This window comes from Chelonoidis abingdonii, chromosome 4 (genome assembly GCF_003597395.2).
Source record: "Chelonoidis abingdonii isolate Lonesome George chromosome 4, CheloAbing_2.0, whole genome shotgun sequence".
Classification (NCBI taxonomy): domain Eukaryota; kingdom Metazoa; phylum Chordata; order Testudines; family Testudinidae; genus Chelonoidis; species Chelonoidis abingdonii.
Genome location: NC_133772.1, coordinates 155,244,246 through 155,261,640, shown reverse-complemented (window position 1 = coordinate 155,261,640; position 17,395 = coordinate 155,244,246). Strand labels below are relative to the sequence as shown.

At 44.7% G+C, this 17,395-nt stretch overlaps 1 protein-coding gene across 1 annotated transcript; it reads left to right on the top strand.

Moving 5' to 3' along the window:
- Positions 1–5,273: 5,273 nt before the first annotated feature.
- TMX1 (thioredoxin related transmembrane protein 1) lies at positions 5,274–17,050 on the top strand. The gene is made up of 8 exons (XM_032783528.2): positions 5,274–5,560; positions 6,636–6,751; positions 7,499–7,544; positions 8,145–8,273; positions 10,684–10,729; positions 10,830–10,931; positions 11,048–11,117; positions 12,464–17,050. The coding sequence occupies exons 1-8, from the start codon at positions 5,397–5,399 to the stop codon at positions 12,640–12,642; spliced, it is 852 nt and encodes a 283-aa protein (XP_032639419.1). The 5' UTR covers positions 5,274–5,396; the 3' UTR covers positions 12,643–17,050.
- The last annotated feature ends 345 nt before the right edge of the window (positions 17,051–17,395 follow it).

Genomic DNA, 17,395 nt, shown 5'->3' with positions numbered 1-17,395 from the left:
GCTTCCTCCCCTCATTTTATTCACTAAAAGTCGTGTTTCTTCATCCTAGCATTCTTTATTACTTCATCAACGACATGGGGGACACTTGCCAGGTAGCACCAGGAGGGTTGGGGGAGGAGGGAAGCAACGGTGTGAGTGTTGTTGCAGGGGCACCCCCTAGATGGCCATGCAGCTCATCATGTTCTCGGGATCTCTGGGCTCTGACCCGAGCAGCATGTGCTCTTGCCGGTTCTCTAGTTACACTGCCCATATTCTAGGCAGGCTGATCTTATTTGACAAAAACTTAAAAAGGGAATGACCCTGGGAGTCATATCCATTTTGTACATGCGTACCACCGGAAGGGCTACTCTCTAGCGAGGCCAGCCAGGAGCACCCATGACATCAGCAGAACGTACAGAATACTGATACGCGGTCCATCTCATCGACATTTTACATGGCAGACGCGTTGCAATAGGGACTGCGAACCGATCTTCTGCTACCTTGCAAAGGGCAAATGAATGCTGCTGTGTTGTCGTTGCAGCCCTTCCAGTCCGTCTTAACAGCATCAGTACATACACATGACGGACAGTGACAAGGCAAATAGGGCTCCAGGTGCCATGGCATGTGAGCGTCTGCCAGGGCAATCCAGGGAAAAAGGTGCGCAACAATGATTGTTCTGCCATTGTGATTGCACAGGAGGAAGGATAAGTGATGACATGTTACTCAGAATCACCCGCTGACACTGTTTTGCAATGGGTCTCTCAAAGCCCAGAATTTCCAGAGGCCAAGCTGGGAAGACTGCAGGAACTAGGGATAGCTACCAGGATAGCACTCACATGCAACGCTCCGGAAATCGACGCTAGCCTCGGTACATGGATGCATACCGCCGAATTAATGTGCTTAGTGTGGCCGCATGCACTCAACTTTATACAATCTGTTTTACAAAACCGGTTTATGTAAAATCGGAATAATCCCGTAGTGTAGACATACCCAGAGAACGAGGCTGCAATCAGAGAAGGTGTTTGTTTACAGTGTGGTCCGCTCACAACCACTGCAATTTAATTCTCTTAAGTCTACAGATTTTACATCAAAATCAACCAAGAACTAAAAACCCCGGAAAAGATTACTGTAATTTTTAAGGCCAAGCAAACTTCTTGTCCCTAGCAGTGTCTTTTGAATATTCTGGAGTGTGTAAGACTTGTTAAAGGTCTCCTTGTCCTCAGGTTCCAAAAAACTTTATCTGTTTTCTTGTATATTTAGAAGTAAATTCTATTTGATAATGGAGATTAAAACTAATGTGCAGTAGCTTCTACTTGTTCAATAATCATTAATAAAAAGCAAAAGAGATTTACATGATTGTATAAGATTCATTACTAGGATAAGAGACATGCTTACTACTTATCCACTCTCTTATTCTTGACTGCATCTCAGATTATGAAGAGGAGCACTGCTGCTCTGAAGAACAGAAGAAAAGTCTTAACATATCATTACTGATGTGGAACAGGGATATGTTCTTGGATTATCTATAGTTTGCAAAAATCCAGTTAAAACCAAAATAAAAAGCAACAATGTGTGCAGTGCTGAAAGCATTGACCATTGAAGTAATACATGAGCTGAGTCAGCAAGTTCTTAGTAACTTGTACTTATTTTAAAAACACACACACACACACTGTATAATACAGTAGGTGCCAATATAGCCACAAAACCTGATCTATTATTTTTCCTGGACAGCTCTAGTAATTCATTCTGCACCCAGGCCAGACCACTCCAAGGCCCCTCATGTGGGAAATAAAGCAACGAGAAAGACCCCAAAATGAAGGATATAAAGAAAATGAATCACACAGTAAATGAAAAATGTTATTTGTATTGCGGTACAACCTACTATCATGAACCTGGGCTCCCTTGTGCTAGGGGCTGTACATACATGTAAGGAAGACATGGTCCCTCCCTGCCCCCAAAGAATTTTCAATATAAACAGAGTGTAGCAAAATGCTGCGAGATTCATCCCTGTAGTGGCAACAACCCTTTCTCTAACTTCAGCTTCATGATTTTTTTTCTCTATTTCTGAATAATTTTCAACCCTAGGTGTGAGGGGCTTTCGGATCTGTGTAAAACACAGGAAACCACAGGGCTGAAATTACATCCCGTCATTCTGTTCTAAAAAGCTTAAACATAAACACTGATCCTATCAGTAAACATTATTTAAAAAATGGAAATTGAATTCTGCTAAGTCTAGGAACAGGCAAGAGATCCAGTTCAGCCTAGGTTCCCAGTTCTCCTATGTCTTTGGTTCTCTTGCAGCCTAGGACCCTGGTTCTAGTACCAGCCTAGGTTAGCGGTTCTAGCACAGTCTAAGACCCACCAGTTCTAGCATCCTCTGGGGCCGCCATTTTAGCACAGTGTGAGACCTGCCGATTCTAGTATCCCCTGGGGCTGTGGTTCTAGCACAGTCTGAGACCTGCTGGTTCTAGCACCACCGGGGGTGTGGTTCTAGCACCCTCTCCAGCTGCGGTTCTAGCAGTCTGAGACCTGCCAGTTCTAGCACCATCTGGGGCCGTGGTTCTAGCACCCCCTGGGACTGCGTTTCTAGCAGTCTGGGGCCGGGATTCTAGCACCCCTGGGGGCTGTGGTTCTAGCCGTCTGAGACCTGCCGGTTCTACCACCATCTGGGGCTGCGGTTCTAGCACTGCCTCAGGCCCACTAGTTCTAGCACCCGCTGGGGCTGTGGTTCTAGCAGTCTGGGGCCTGGATTCTAGTACCCCATGGGGCTGCGGTTCTAACACAGTCTGAGGCCTGTCAGTTTTACCACCATCTGGGGCTGTAGTTCTAGCACTTGTTGTGGCAGCAGTTCTAGCAGTCTGGGGCCAGGATTCTAGTACCCCCTGGGGCTGCAGTTCTACCACCATCTCGGGGCACGGTTCTAGCGCCGCCTGGGGCTGCGGTTCTAGCGCCACCTGGATCCCGCTGGTTCTAGCATAGCCTGAGACCTGCCGGTTCTAGCACCCACTGGGGCTGCAGTTCTAGCACAGCCTGGGCCCTGTTGTTTCTAGCACCCCACGGGGCCACGATTCTAGCACCGCTGAGGCTGGGATTCTAGCGCCTCCTCAGGCTGCGGTTCTAGCACAGCCTGGGCCCTACCGGTTCTAGCACAGTATGGAGACCCGCTGGTTCTAGCACAGTCTGGGGCTGCGGTTCTACCAGTTTGGAGCCGGGGTTCTAGCACAGCCTGAGACCTACCGGTTCTAGCACCCCCTGGGGCTGCGGTTCTAGCACAGCCTGAGACGCGCCAGTTCTAGCACCCCCTGGGGCTGTGGTTCTAGCACAGCCTGAGAGACACGGGTTCTAGCATCCCCTGGGGCTGTAGTTCTAGCAGTTTGAGACCCGCTGGTTCTAGCATCCTCTCCAGCTGTGGTACTAGCAGTCTGACACCTGCCAGTTCTACCACCATCTGGGGCCGCGGTTCTAGCACTGCCTCAGGCCCACTAGTTCTAGCAGCCGCTGGGGCTGTGGTTCTAGCAGTCTGGGGCCTGGATTCTAGCACCCCCCCTTGGGCTGCGGTTCTAACACAGTCTGAGACCTGTCAGTTCTACTATCATCTGGGGCCGCAGTTCTAGCAGTCTGGGGCTGGGATTCTAGTATCCCCTGGGGCTAGGGTTCTACCACCATCTGGGGGCACGGTTCTAGCACAGCCTGAGACCTGCCGGTTCTAGTACCGCGTGGGGCCCACCGGTTCCAGCACAGCCTGGGCCTCACTGGTTCTAGCACAGCCTGAGACCTGGCGGTTCTGGCACCCCCTGGGGCGGCGGTTCTAGCACAGCCTGAGACCTGGCGGTTCTGGCACCCCCTGGGGCGGTGGTTCTAGCACAGCCTGAGACTTGCCGGTTCTAGCACCGCGTGGGGCCCGCCGGTTCCAGCACAGCCTGGGCCCCGCTGGTTCTAGCACAGCCTGAGACCTGGCAGTTCTGGCACCCCCTGGGGCGGCGGTTCTAGCACAGCCTGAGACCTGGCGGTTCTGGCACCCCCTGGGCGGTGGTTCTAGCACAGCCTGAGACTTGCCAGTTCTAGCACCGCGGTGGGACCGCCGGTTCCACAGCACAGCCTGGGCCCCGCTGGTTCTAGCACTGCCTGTTGAGACCTGGCGTTTCTGTCACCCCTGGGCGGCGTTTCTAGCCACAGCCTGAGACCTGGCAGTTCTGGCCACCCTGGGCGGCGGTTCAGCCAAGCCTAGACTGGCGTTCTGCACCGCGTGGGGCCGCCGCTAGTTCTAGCCAGCCTGAGACCTGGCGCGTTCTGGCACCCCTGGGGCGGCGTTCAGCACGCCTGAACCTGGGCAGTTTGCACCTGGGCAGCAGTTCGTACACAGCCTGAACCTGCGGTTCTGGCCACCCCCTGGGGCGCGGTTCTAGCACAGCCTGAGACCTGCGGTTCTGTACGCCTGGGGCGCGGTTCTCAGCACAGCTGAGTACCTGCGGGTTCTTTCTGGCACCCCCCTGCGGCGCCGTTCTTATGCACAGCTGAGACTGCCGGTTCTAGCACTCGCGTGGGGGCCCGCACGGTCTTTCCAGCACACTTGCATGGGCCCTCTCCTGGTTCTAGCACAGCTTGAGACCTTGGTCAGTTCTGTTGCACCACCCCCTGGGGCGCCGGTTCTACACGCCTGAGACCGCCGGTTCTAGCACCCCCTGGGGCGCCGGTTCTAGCACAGCCTGAGACGCGCCGGTTCTAGCACCCCCTGGGGCGCCGGTTCTAGCACAGCCTGAGACGCGCCGGTTCTAGCACCCTCGGGGCCCTAGTACGGCGTGGGGCAGTGGCTGGGGGCTCACTAGCTGGTGGAAGGGGCAGTACTGAGCAGCGGCCTCCCCCACCGGCAGGGCCCGAATGCTACCGCTCCCCTCGGGGCAGCCAGACACCCCACCCCCGCGAGAGCTCCCCGTTGGCTTTTGCGTCAGGCCTTGTCCGCACGCACCCTCCCAGAACACGGTGCCCCATTGGCTCCCTAACGTTCTAGACCCGCCTTAAACTGCTTTTCACTCAGCCTGGACCCGCCCATCTACGTCCCCGACCGCTCCGCACTTCTATCATGCGCAACGGATGACCTCACCGCTCCGAACTCTGACATGCGCGCCTCGCCGCTCGGGACCCGAATATGCGCAATGTGGGCTGATCGGGCGACTCCGAAAGGCGCATGCGCTCTGAGTGACTGCTGTCGGTTCTGCCACCAGCGCTGTGTGCGGGGCTCGGTTCGGGCATGCGCAGTCTGAGCTAATCGCACTATCCGAGAACGCGCATGCGCCAGAACTGGCCCTTCCACCAAAGACGCAGGCGGGGTTCAGCTCTCCTTGACATGCGCAGTAAGCGCGTTGGGCTGGAGACAAAGCGGAAGTCTCAACTGAGGAAGCGTCAGCCGCGTAACTAAGATGGCGGCCTCCGTGAGGCGCTGCGCCGTGGCCTGGCTGGTCCCCGCGGCGGGGCTGCTGGCGCTGCTGGCCGGGCCGGGCGCGCTGGGGAAGCGGAGTGACGTGAAGACGCTGACGGACGAGACGTGGCGGGAGCTGCTGCAGGGCGAGTGGATGATTGAATTGTGAGTGCGCGGGAGGGAGCGCCCCTCCCCCGGCCCGCTGCGCCCCAGGGTGCCTCCCCTCCCCCACCATCCCGCAGGGCCATGCTGGGGGTGGGGGGAGGGGAGGACGTGGTGTCCGCACCTCGCTCCCCCTCCCAACCCGCGAGTCCCTCCCGGGGGGCGGATGCTCTCGGGACCGCTAGGGCGTCGCCCCATGCTCCCAGCAGGCCCTGGTGTGTCTTGGGGGGCGCCCCCTCCCTCAGGCCGTCCTGCTGCTGCGGTGGGGGTGGGGCTCCGTGGGCGCAGCCCCACCCCCCGGCCCGGTGTGCAGCCTGCCGCTGGGATCCTGCCTCCTCCAGCTGTGCTGAGATTCCCACGGTGAAGCACAGCCTCCTGCCCCCGTGGGGTGGAAGGGACCTCCAGAGCTCATCCCCTCCAGCCTGCGCATTGAGGCAGGGCCACGTATCATCTAGGCTTGATACAGGCGTTTGCCTAACCTGTTCTTAAAAACCTCCAGTGATGGCGAGTCCCCGACCTCCCTAGTTAAGCTATTTTGGTGCTTAGCTACCTTGCCCGTTAGAAGCCCCTTTCAGTGAATGTCTAGCCTAAATCTCCCTTGGTGCAAGGTCTGTTAATTGGGATTATTTTTTTCATCTATGATTCTGCACCAGTGTTTCAGGCAGGATTGGGCAGCTTTTAAAACGGAGGCTAGTTTCTCCTTTGTGTAGATTTTTCAATAACTGTAACATTCACTGTCTGCCATACTCAGTTTTGCTAACAATTGTTCTCTTAGGGAGCTGTTACTTAAGAGGTAGTAAAGGTGGCGAGTTTGCGAGGCCTGAAGGCATGGCTTTAAAATGAAATGGTGATAGCTGAGAGCTGACTCTGTGGTAATCAGATTTTTAATGTGTTTAATCTGTTAAAATGGGGTGTGGCTGCCCATTTGTTAATCTCTCTTTAGCACTGGAACGTTAGTGTGTATTAAATCACTGGGCACATTAATTGTAGTGCAGTGTTTGGTTATTACTGTATGGTTGGATCAAATAGCATTGTGTTTTCTCCCATTGTGTTTTTTGAGACCGACTTTATTTTTCAGTTATGCTCCCTGGTGTCCTGCCTGTCAGAACTTGCAGCCTGAATGGGAAAAGTTTGCTGAATGGGGGGAAGATCTTGAAATTAACATTGCAAAAGTAGATGTCACAGAACAGCCAGGTAATCCTTGTTACATATCTGAAAAAAGAACCAGTATTTTATACAGATGTTTACACTTTGTGCAGTACCCAGAGGCTGTGTTGTTTTGTATGCTTTTTTTTGTTGTTGTTGTTGTACTAAAGTGAAATGTTGTGTGTTTGTTTTAAATAAAATGAATAGAGGCAATCAGAACAATACAATATACTTAATTGTAGTGAGAGCTCATTAACTATCTTTATGGCTGAGATTTCAAAAAATGCCTAAGTGGCTTAGAAGCACAAGTACTACTGACAGTCAATGGTACTTGTGCTCCTAAAACATTTAGGTGCCCTTGAAAATTCCACCGCGGTTGCATTACTATTGTTTCTGGAAGCCCCAGCCAAGGTTGGGTTCCCTTTGCACAAGCTGCTGTACAACTCACAGAAAAAGACAGTCTTTGCTCTGAAGACCTTACAGTCTAAATAAACAAAAGATGAAACAGGCACAGACAGGTGAAATAACTTGCCCAAAACCCCATAGCCGATCAGTGCAGACCTGGGAATAGAACCCAGGACTTCTGTCTACTTGTTGAGTGTCATATCCATTAGACTTTTCTGTCTTTCCAGTGTGTATGTGTCAATTTGTGCTTGATCAGAATTACAGGGGAACAACTGATCTACATTTTTTGTCAAGATACCTATGATAAACACATTTATTGTCCGACACTGTTTCCTCTCTCCCAGTTCAAAATGCTCTTAACATTTTAAAAATGACTGTGTCCTTCTGCAGGTCTGAGTGGGCGATTTGTCATAACAGCACTTCCCACTATCTATCAGTAAGTACTCAAAATCCACAGTAGTAGGGGAAATGTGATCATCTTATTAAATGTTGGATTTCTTGGAAAAATGATTGTAGATTATTTGTTTGCTTTATTGAGATTGGCATTTTAGGACAGAGAGGGGGAAGTCTCAAAGCTCTTTGTAGCATTAATCATAAAATTTATAATCACCTAGCCTGACCACCTGCATAGCATGGGGCATAGAGTGTCATCCAATTATTCTTTTGTGGTTAGTCCATGCCTTGGCCTGTCTCTGTAATGGGTGCTTCCATTTTTTAAACTTGTGTCTATTACGTGGGTTTAATGCTGCTGTTGGGTGAGGCACTGGCAAGATTGTCATCTTTCTGTAATAACACAATACGAGTCTAGCAAAGATCTTATGCTCTGCCAGATAAATGATGTTGGTTGATTTCAATTTTTTCTAAGACTCTTGACTTTAAAGTAGGATAAAAGGAATGATTGTAGAGAATACAGGAGGAAAATGCCATTGAACAGACATGAATGCTATGTGGCTAGATTGTACTACACAGCTACCATGATAGTTGTACTGTATCTGGCATCCTAAGGTACTCATCTAACATTTTCCTCTTTGAACAGTTGTAAAGATGGAGAGTTTAGGAGGTACCAAGGCCAAAGAACTAAAAATGACTTCATAAATTTCATCAGTGACCAAGAATGGAAGTCTATTGAACCAGTTTCTTCTTGGTTTGGTCCTTGCTCTGTCCTGTAAGTATCAGTATGATTTTATCAGTATCTATATTATTTTCACTACCAGACACATGCACATTCGAGGATTCTGTGGAACAAATTATCTGGTGCACCATAGCACTGCTTGGTTCACCTTAGAGCAGTGGTTCTCAAACTTGGTTCGCGACTTGTTGAGGGTAAACCCCTGGTGGGCCGCGAGATGCTTTGTTTACCTGAGCGTCCGCAAGTACGACCGCTGGCAGCTCCCAGTGAACCGCAGCCACTGGGAGGTATGAACGGCTGTACCTGTGGATGCTCAGGTAGACAAAGCGTCTCGTGACCCGCCCAGGGCTTACCCTCAACAAGTCGTGAACCCCTGCCTTAGAGGGGTAAATGTAACTTTCTGTCCCCTGTTCGAATGAGGCTGTGTCAGGGTCCATTATACTGGTGAGGATAATCTTTGCAGAGCTGAGAATCTCACACTGTATTTTTGTTGCACGTTGTAGATTTTTCATATGCTAATGTACTTGTTCTGCACGCTTGAGTGGAACAGCTGAAATTTTGGAAAGAGTATATCATTGTGCTAGAGCACTGGCAGTGTAAAGAACATGTGGAGGCAAATCAGATGCAACCTGTGATGAGTGCAGGCAGGGAACAGTGGGAGAGTGATGTCACCCAGTCTCAAAAGAATTGTGCTGTTTGAAATGCTATCTAGCCTTCCCGTGGTTTTGAGGAGCAACTCTGAAGATTGCTTGCTTTTAACTACTGCAGTGCTCCTATGTTGTAAATGCTGGTGGTATATTGTTGTTTTGGGAGAGGGGTGGGGTAGTAGATGGGGAATTGCATAGCAAAATGGCATTCCAGAATCAAGGTTCTATAATCTGACTTGGGTGATCCCAAATTCTTATACGCTGTACTAGTTCGACAGTCGTGGGAGCACAGTCTAAACAATATTTGAGCTCTTCTGTACAAAAATACAAATACTGTGTTCATATTATAGCCTTTCTGCAGTTAGAATAACATCAGGTTCAGTTGCAGTCCTGCTCAGCGTTTCTTGGCAATCCGCTTTACGCCTCAAATCTTTAGCCTGTGGTGGAAGGGGAAGTGTTTATTTTTGAAAGGTCAAGGAAAATTGTGACATCTGTTTTACAAAGGTGTAAGAATACTTCTCCCATTTAAAAGCCATCGCTTTGTTCAGAAACTGAGCTTTGGAAACTGGGCGTGCAACTAATCTTAATGAAAGAATTGGTCCACAACCAAGCATGAAACAAATAGGCTACTAATTAAATTAAGGTCAACAGAAAAATGACTACTGCAAGCGTACAATCGATATCTTTAATGTTTGTGCCTTAGTCACTGTGCATGTCTCTTTTCATAAGTGCACACTTAAGTACTGAAAGTGGCTTAATTTTTCACCATGTCACCTTTTAGCTTTTCTTTTCCTAAAAACAAAACACAAATGAAAACCACACACTGGGGCTGAATTGAATACTACTTAACAGCAGTGCAAAGATAGCACAGTAACAATGAAAGATCAGGAAATGCAAAAACCTAGAATTCCTACACCAATAACTCTGTTACTTATATTCAATATGTTATATTTCTGTGTGTGCATTGTGGCCAAGCTAGCGTTGCTATAGAGACCATAGTTTTTATATACCCCGACTCTTATGCTCCAATACTTCTGTTAGTCTATAAGGTGCCACAGGACTCTTTGTCGCTTTTTACAGATCCAGACTAACATGGCTACACATCTGATACCTGACTTTTCTTGTAACTCTGTAGTCTCAGTGTCACATTAAGATGCTTTTTGGATCATATTAGTTACTTGACTACAAACATGATTAGTACTGTATAGGCTATGTTTGCCTTGAGGAACAAAGTCTAGTGCATTAACAAAGAGTTAAAATGCATAGGCCAACAGGTGCAAGTTCTACGTAGTGTGTGGAATCTCTAGATGTCCTTCAGAAGCTTGCAGACGAAATATACTCAAGTACCAAATAATGCCTATCTCCTGAGGGGGAGACTAGATCTAGAACTCTGCAAATCCGCAGATATCCGGTTGATATCGGCATTCGCAGATGTGGATTTTTGCAGTTTGAGGATGGAAGTGGATCCAAATTTTATATCTAAAGCCCTGCAAATCTGCGGGTATCGGCATCGTATCCACAGATGGGGATGTCTGGTGGGCATATTTGTGGATCATGGATCAGATGCGGATACATATTTTGTATCCGCACAGAGCTCTATTTCAGAGTAAAGGGCAAAAGAGAAGTAGTTAGGATGGTAGCAAAATCAACATTGCTCAGTGTAAGTCTGATGAATAACAATCAGAATGGGAGATTCATAGATCTGTGTGCTTCTGATTTGCCTTAAAAAAAAAAAAAAAAAAAAAAAAATTAAAAAAAAATTGCAGTCTCCAGATTCACTCTCTTCTGATTTATTTCAGGATGAGCAGTATGTCTGCTTTGTTTCAGTTGTCCATGTGGATCAGGGTATGTGTTGCAAGTCTGATTTTTTTTTGTTTAGCTTGAATAAAGAAAAACTTGGTATTTTGCCATTCTTGAAATGACTAATGTCTGTCTTTCTTTTTAGAATTGCCACAATTATTTTACAGAAAATGTTGGTATGCCAGTTTGGGGATCATATGCTGTTTTTGCATTGGCAACTCTGTTTTCAGGACTGATACTTGGACTTGTAAGTGAAAAAATTTCAGTTATGAGAAACAAAAGCTGCTTTTTATACAGCATGGTGGATTAATGCAATGTAGAAGTTCAGAATTCTTGAATGAAAACTTTTTTTTTTCTCTTCAGATCATGGTATTTTTAGCAGACTGTCTCTGTCCATCCAAAAGGCACAGACCACAGCCGCACCACTATCAAAGTAAGCATGTTATATGTTTCTAAGGGTTTCATTTTGTTCGAGGAAGCTAGTGAGTAAATCCTTGTGTGATAAAACGGGTATATAATATGAGGCTTATGATTGCTGGCCATGAAACGTTCTCTAAAATGTTGACTTTTTGCTTGTCAGTGATGTTGCATTTTAACTGTGATTATCTAGTGTCTAGGCTTCATAATAGGATCATAACTGGGGTTAGGAGAGCAGAATATTGTTATGGTGAAAGTAGCTTTTGCAACATTTAGATACACCTCTACCTCGATACAACGCTGTCATTGGGAGCCAGAAAATGTTACTGTGTTATAGGTGAAACCATGTTTTATTGAACTTGCTTTGATCCACCGGAGTGTGCAGCCCTGCCCTCGCCGGAGCATTGCTTTACCGTGTTATATGCGAATTCGTGTTATATCGAGGTAGCGGTGTATTTGGAGGATATTTCCTCCCTCACCACCTCAGTTAGTTAATTATTAAATTAATTAAAAGTTTGGGCTTCAACACATTTCAGTTCAGTTCCAGTTTGGAACTGGTAGTGAGACGGAGGACAAAAGAAGACATGCCTCATGTTAAAAGGAAGAGGGGGTTTACATCTGTTAACATAATCCAACAGTTCAGTTTAAGATGCTTCACTGGGATCTATTAAAATGAGGTGTGGTACTAATGGGGATTGGTTAATCAGTGTTATAAAGACATGTGAGGCGAAGGGTCAGTCCTGTGTACCTCTAACTGGTGCTTTTAGGTTCCCTGTCCCAAATTTAAGGGAGTCTTATGCCAGGTTATATTTACTCAGTAATCCAGGAACACAAGTGACATCATTCCTTTGGCAGCAATGAATGTTTAGTCCAGGGGTAGGCAACCTATGGCACGTGCCAAAGGCAGCACATGAGCTGATTTTCAGTGGCACTCACGCTGCCTGGGTCCTGGCCACCGGTCCAGGGGGCTCTGCATTTTAATTTAATTTTAAATGAAGTTTCTTAAACATTTTAAAAACCTTATGTAATTTACATACGACAGTAATTTAGTTATATATTATAGACTTATAGAAAGAGATCTTCTAAATACATTAAAATGTATTACTGGCACGTGAACCTTAAATGAGAGTGAATAAATGAAGATTCGGCACAGCACTTCTGAAAGGCTGCCGACCCCTGGTTTAGTCATTTTTACATTTAATATTGGAATTCCCAACTTCTGCTGGTTTGTGGTTAATATAATTGCTGTTTCTAAACCACTGCAGTTAATGTTCATGTGTATCGGAATTCCTAGACAGACCTGTTAAGTGTTGTGCAAACAAATAGGTCTTGAGATGAAAGTACTTTTGTTTTCTCTCTAAGAAAAATTAGCACCAGAATCAGCCCGGCTCTTGAAAAAACTGGATGAAGAACAAGAAGCAGATGAGGAGGATCTTTCAGATGATGAAGCAGAGGATAAAGAGTTAGCAGACAGAAACTCTTCAACAAATGCTGTAAGACAGCGTCCTGTGAACCTTGCTGCTGCCACAGATAAATCATAGTTCCGTTTACTTGAGGGTTTCTTGAGAAACAAAAAAGGTGGAATGTACCAGAACCTTCTGCTTGAAGAGAGGTGGAACTCGTATTGCTGTAGTGTTCGCTCATCACTTTCAGAGAAAGCTACCTTTAAAAAGGTCTCTGTGGCATCAGGTATTCAAAACTGAAACTTGATATTGCAAATGGCGAAACCCAATACCATATACGTGTGGATTGGTGCTAAGAAATAGTTTGTATGACTTTCTGAATGACTCATTCTGTGGCTGAGTTGTACAAAATGCAAAACCAGTGTATTTGCAGTATTAGAGAATATTAGCAAGGAAACTGCACTAACCTGTTTGTCTGCTAGCGCATCTGAAAAGATTTCTCATTGTAAATCTTTCCAGTTTCACTCTGAAGAAATGCTGGAAAAAATTCCTCAAGTTATGGGACCTTAGCCCAATTTTTGTGGTAAAAATGTACTAAAACTGTTTCCAGGTCACTGTTCTCTTAGATAGGTATGACATTGACTGCTGCAAAAAAAATTCTTTACACCAATAATGCAAACTAAGGGTATCCTCTAATAAAAAGTACGGTAATGAGACTAATATGGGACATTGGAGTCTTAAAAACTGAACAGTGGCTTGTTAATGCCAGTCATGCATTGACCTGGTATTCAGCATTGCCCTGTTATGAAACTTGAGTCTTCCCTTCTAATGTGGACCATATTACTCTTTCCCTTCTCTTTTTAACCAATTTTCATTCTCTATGTAGTAGGTAAATCTTATATGGCCCACGTAAATCTTATATGGAGGAAAAACTACAAATATGACTAAAAAATTTGATTTGAAGAAATTTATTTTTTTGGCTTTTCTCCTTCTGAACTCTTGAGTGGAAAGGTATTTTCTACTCTTGCAGTCAAATAAAAAAATGCTTCATTTTTTTATTTGAATGTATCCTCGATAATTAAAGTATGCGCATGCGTTCTTGGTGAAGAAATCAGGATGCCTGATCTTCCACACTCAAACAGAAATAGCACACTCTCTCATGTTAAACATTTAGTGTGAAAAACTTCCATTAAAATAGTTACTCTTGCCAAGTCCTAAGTTGAGACATTTCCAGAGTTTTGTGTTCAGAGCATCTAATTTTCTGCTGTATTTATTGTACATGGGACACAGTGCTGAATGTCCTAGCCTAGAGGCACAAGTTTTCTTTTCAAATACCACAGGCCTTGCGGTTGCTTGCCTTCCAGGGCCACTATATGAAGCTACTGTATTTATTTTCACTTCTGCTGCATTACAGCACGGATAATTCTAATCCTTTTTATTAAAACAAATGGAAAGCCGGTCCTGAGGAGTTAAAGAAATTATTTCCATAGGAATGGTCAGCAACCATCTCTTTTCCATGGTAGTATGCACACTCCATTCCTTGTGCTCTGATCCAGTAAAGTGTTTGCCTGCTGCATATTAGTTTAAGGAGCTGTTTGTTTCTTTAGTGATGTCTCATGGAAACAGAACCTTTAATAAAACCTAAAAGGAATATGCTATTTAGAAAAAACTCTTAGAAAGCATTTTCTGTGACTATTTAAAGCTTTTGTGGCTTTCAGTTAACAGTGATGCTCCATATCAATCTGTTGAAACGAGTAATCTTGACTATAGTGTCTTCTGACTGCATAGTCACCCTACTGTAGTCAAAGCTGAGAACAGCAAAGGCCAGTATCTACAATTATTCAACCGCAAAATGAAGGTCTCTCATGTACATTGTGTAGCTAGTACGCAATCTCTCTCTCGCATTATACAGAAATCTCATCAGTTGCATAGTCTCTTTTTAACAGGAGTAGAAGGCTCTTAAATGCCCCAGAGGAGATACACAAGTTCTGAGCTTCTCAATTAAACGTGTAATTCTTCTGCTTTGAAAACTGATTTCAAATGGCATCTGGCAATTCACTCTCTGTCTCAATGACTCCAGCTCAAACTGATTTAGTTTACAAATAGAACTGGCACTTAGGCAGAAAATGCTATCAGTTCATCCTGCTGTATGGAACTAAAGCTGTCTTGATTCAACCGCATCTTATGAGCATGGTTGTGTGCCTAGTGTATGCTTCCAGGAACTCATGTCACCTTGAATGTTTTTTTTTAAATTAACTAATTTACAAAAATTCAGTTTCTTAGGGTGCCATTTTAAATGCTATGCCCTGAAATTAATATATATATTTCTTCTCATCCCTCTAAGGGTTTTTCTGTTTTTATAAATTTCTGTTGTATAAATTAACATATACTGTCTCTGTCCAGAGAGAGAGGGATAAATAAATAGTATATCTGGAGAGAGAGAGAGAGTATATGTTAATACTGGAATTGTGAACCAAAGAAAATGAAGATTTCTGTTGCTAACTTCTGAAGAGGTGTTTGCAAGTGAAAGATTGCTGTATATAGTAGGTGCAGCATTTTCAAACAAATGTGACTCAGTTCTTGCTGGTCCTCATCTTAGTGAATTTGTGGTGCTAGCAGATTAAACATCTTTGTCATTTGCAAACAGTAAATTTGGTCTGGAGTCACTGAGAGGCTGCACTAATGGAAATACCGATGCCATTTTTAATTTTTCACTGCAAATTGACACTCTGAAGCCAGAAATGTTTTAACAATATTACTAATTACTTCTAGCAGAGACCAACAGAGAACAAGTAGCTATTAATGAATGTCCAAGGAATGTGGAGTAGTTACATGAAAACAAACTTGCTCAGCATTTGCAAATATTGCTTTTGATTTAATACGTTGAAAGTCATAAGGGAGGGAGGGACAGCTTAAGTGTCTAAGTCATGTCTTGAACATTTCTTGGCAATAAATAACATAAAATATGCATATGTGTGTCAGTTAGTCAGATCTTTAATCAACCTGCATACTGTGATTGGAAAACATGAGTCAACTCACCAGATATATTCTGCTGTCAAACAAATCCTCCAGGGAAATTTTCAGATGTACAAGAAAATGATCAGCTATGAAATGTCCTAGTACTTCCTATTAGTCTTTTTTGTTTATCTTTGGTGCTACTGGTGTGATTTATCCTAAGCAAAAATATTTTCCATTCTGTGTTGGCTCTTGTGCTGTTACCTTAGTAAAAGTGTAACTACAACAATGTAAATCAGTCTGTTTTGGTCAACTTTTTAGTTGAATCTGTTCCTACATTTTAAAATATCAAAATTAGTGTAGTGTGTGAAATGAAGTATGTGTCCCAAATAATACACTTAGGATGTTTTTGTGGGAATTGCCTTAAATGCTATAGAGTGTAGATCACTGTCTGTTATCAGTAAAGTAAAGCAATAATGTGTGATGTACTAGAAAGAAGCAACACTTTATTTGATAAGTGGTACATTTCATTCATCAGTGAAACTTGCACTTAATTCTGGAGAGGATTTGAGAGAAGGCAAAGGAGGCGGATAGAGCTGCATGTTCTCAATATGGAAAAGTGCTTATTCTAGTTTTGAAATAATTCAGTTTAACGTAGCCTTCCATATGTCTAAATGTAGCTGCTGCTGACAGATGCAGATGTTAGTTTTAAACAACTAAATTTGTATGATATATAAAACATATTCTTGATGATTTTTTAGCCAAGTTACAGCTTTTAAGTGAAGAAAATCAGCGTGTTTTCTTGTTAGTGATCATGCTCTAGTGTTTCTCTTGCCAGGGTAACACTTGCATAACTTGTCTTTAATTTTTCCCACTTTTCCGAATACATTTGTGCCCTACAGGCAAATGATTGAACTAGTTCAAAAATTGCCTCTCAGACATAAGGGTAATTTATTGAGTTGCGTGAATCCTGATGTTGTGTCGCAGTGCTTGCATTTGTGCTTATTGTTTGTGCAAGTGCTGTGTTTAGTGACCAGAGGCCAGCCTCATGTACTTTTGCTCACCTTTGTAAACCTTACTGTCATGCTTTCACAATGAAATGGTTTGTTCTGTGAATATTTCTTCCTTTCATCTGTACTGAATTACCGCATTCCCAAGATTGTTTATCGAGGCTTACTAGCCTCCAATTGCAATGTGACAAAGGTGTGTTAACGAGAATCTGTCCTTTATATCTGTTTGTGTTCATAATGTTTGAATATCACTTTTATAAAAGCCAGACCACCCTTTTCATTCTATTTGGGATTGAAATAGCACCTCCTAGACCAAGGTGATGGTATATACTGACTGATGTAACATACCGTTTTTAAAGTTTTTTGTCAAAGGTTCTGAGAGAGAATATTCTTAGTAAAACAATGACCAACAGCCTTAGATTCCTGTTTTCTCGGTGAATTTTGAACATATTTTGGGTTAGCTCCATTTTCCAGTGTCAAAGCAAGGCTAAGCAGCCATTGTCAATGCAAAATAATCCTTACATTGTAACCATACAATTAATAAAGTAGTTCTGACTGTGTCTGTCTTTTTAAAGGAAAAATGTTGAATGACATTTTAAATTTAAAGTGGCAGTGAACAACTTGTGGCTTTTTAAAATCCACAAGGGCATATCTTATTGTTAAGGCAATGATCTGGTCAGGGGTATTTTTAGTACAGGTCACAGGCAAAAACCAAAAACTAATGGCCTGTGACCTGTCCCTGACTTGTACTAAAAATACTCTTGACTAAATCTTAACTGGAGGAAAGGGCTGCTGATCTGAGGGGGGGCAGCGGCCAGCAGCATGAGCTGAGGCTGCACATGCTGCTCCTGGCGCTGCTCAGGCGGTCCCCAGGGCCACCTGAGCAGTGACCAGTGTGGCTGGCTCCGGGGCTAGCTGCTTGTGCA

Coding starts and splice junctions, on each gene's coding strand:
- TMX1 (XM_032783528.2), top strand. CDS start 5,397: ATGGCGGCCTCCGTGAGGCGCTGCGCCGTGGCCTGGCTGGTCCCCGCG. Junction 10,730..10,829: donor AGTTGTCCATGTGGATCAGG/GTATGTGTTGCA, acceptor CTTTCTTTTTAG/AATTGCCACAATTATTTTAC. Junction 10,932..11,047: donor CAGGACTGATACTTGGACTT/GTAAGTGAAAAA, acceptor TTTTCTCTTCAG/ATCATGGTATTTTTAGCAGA.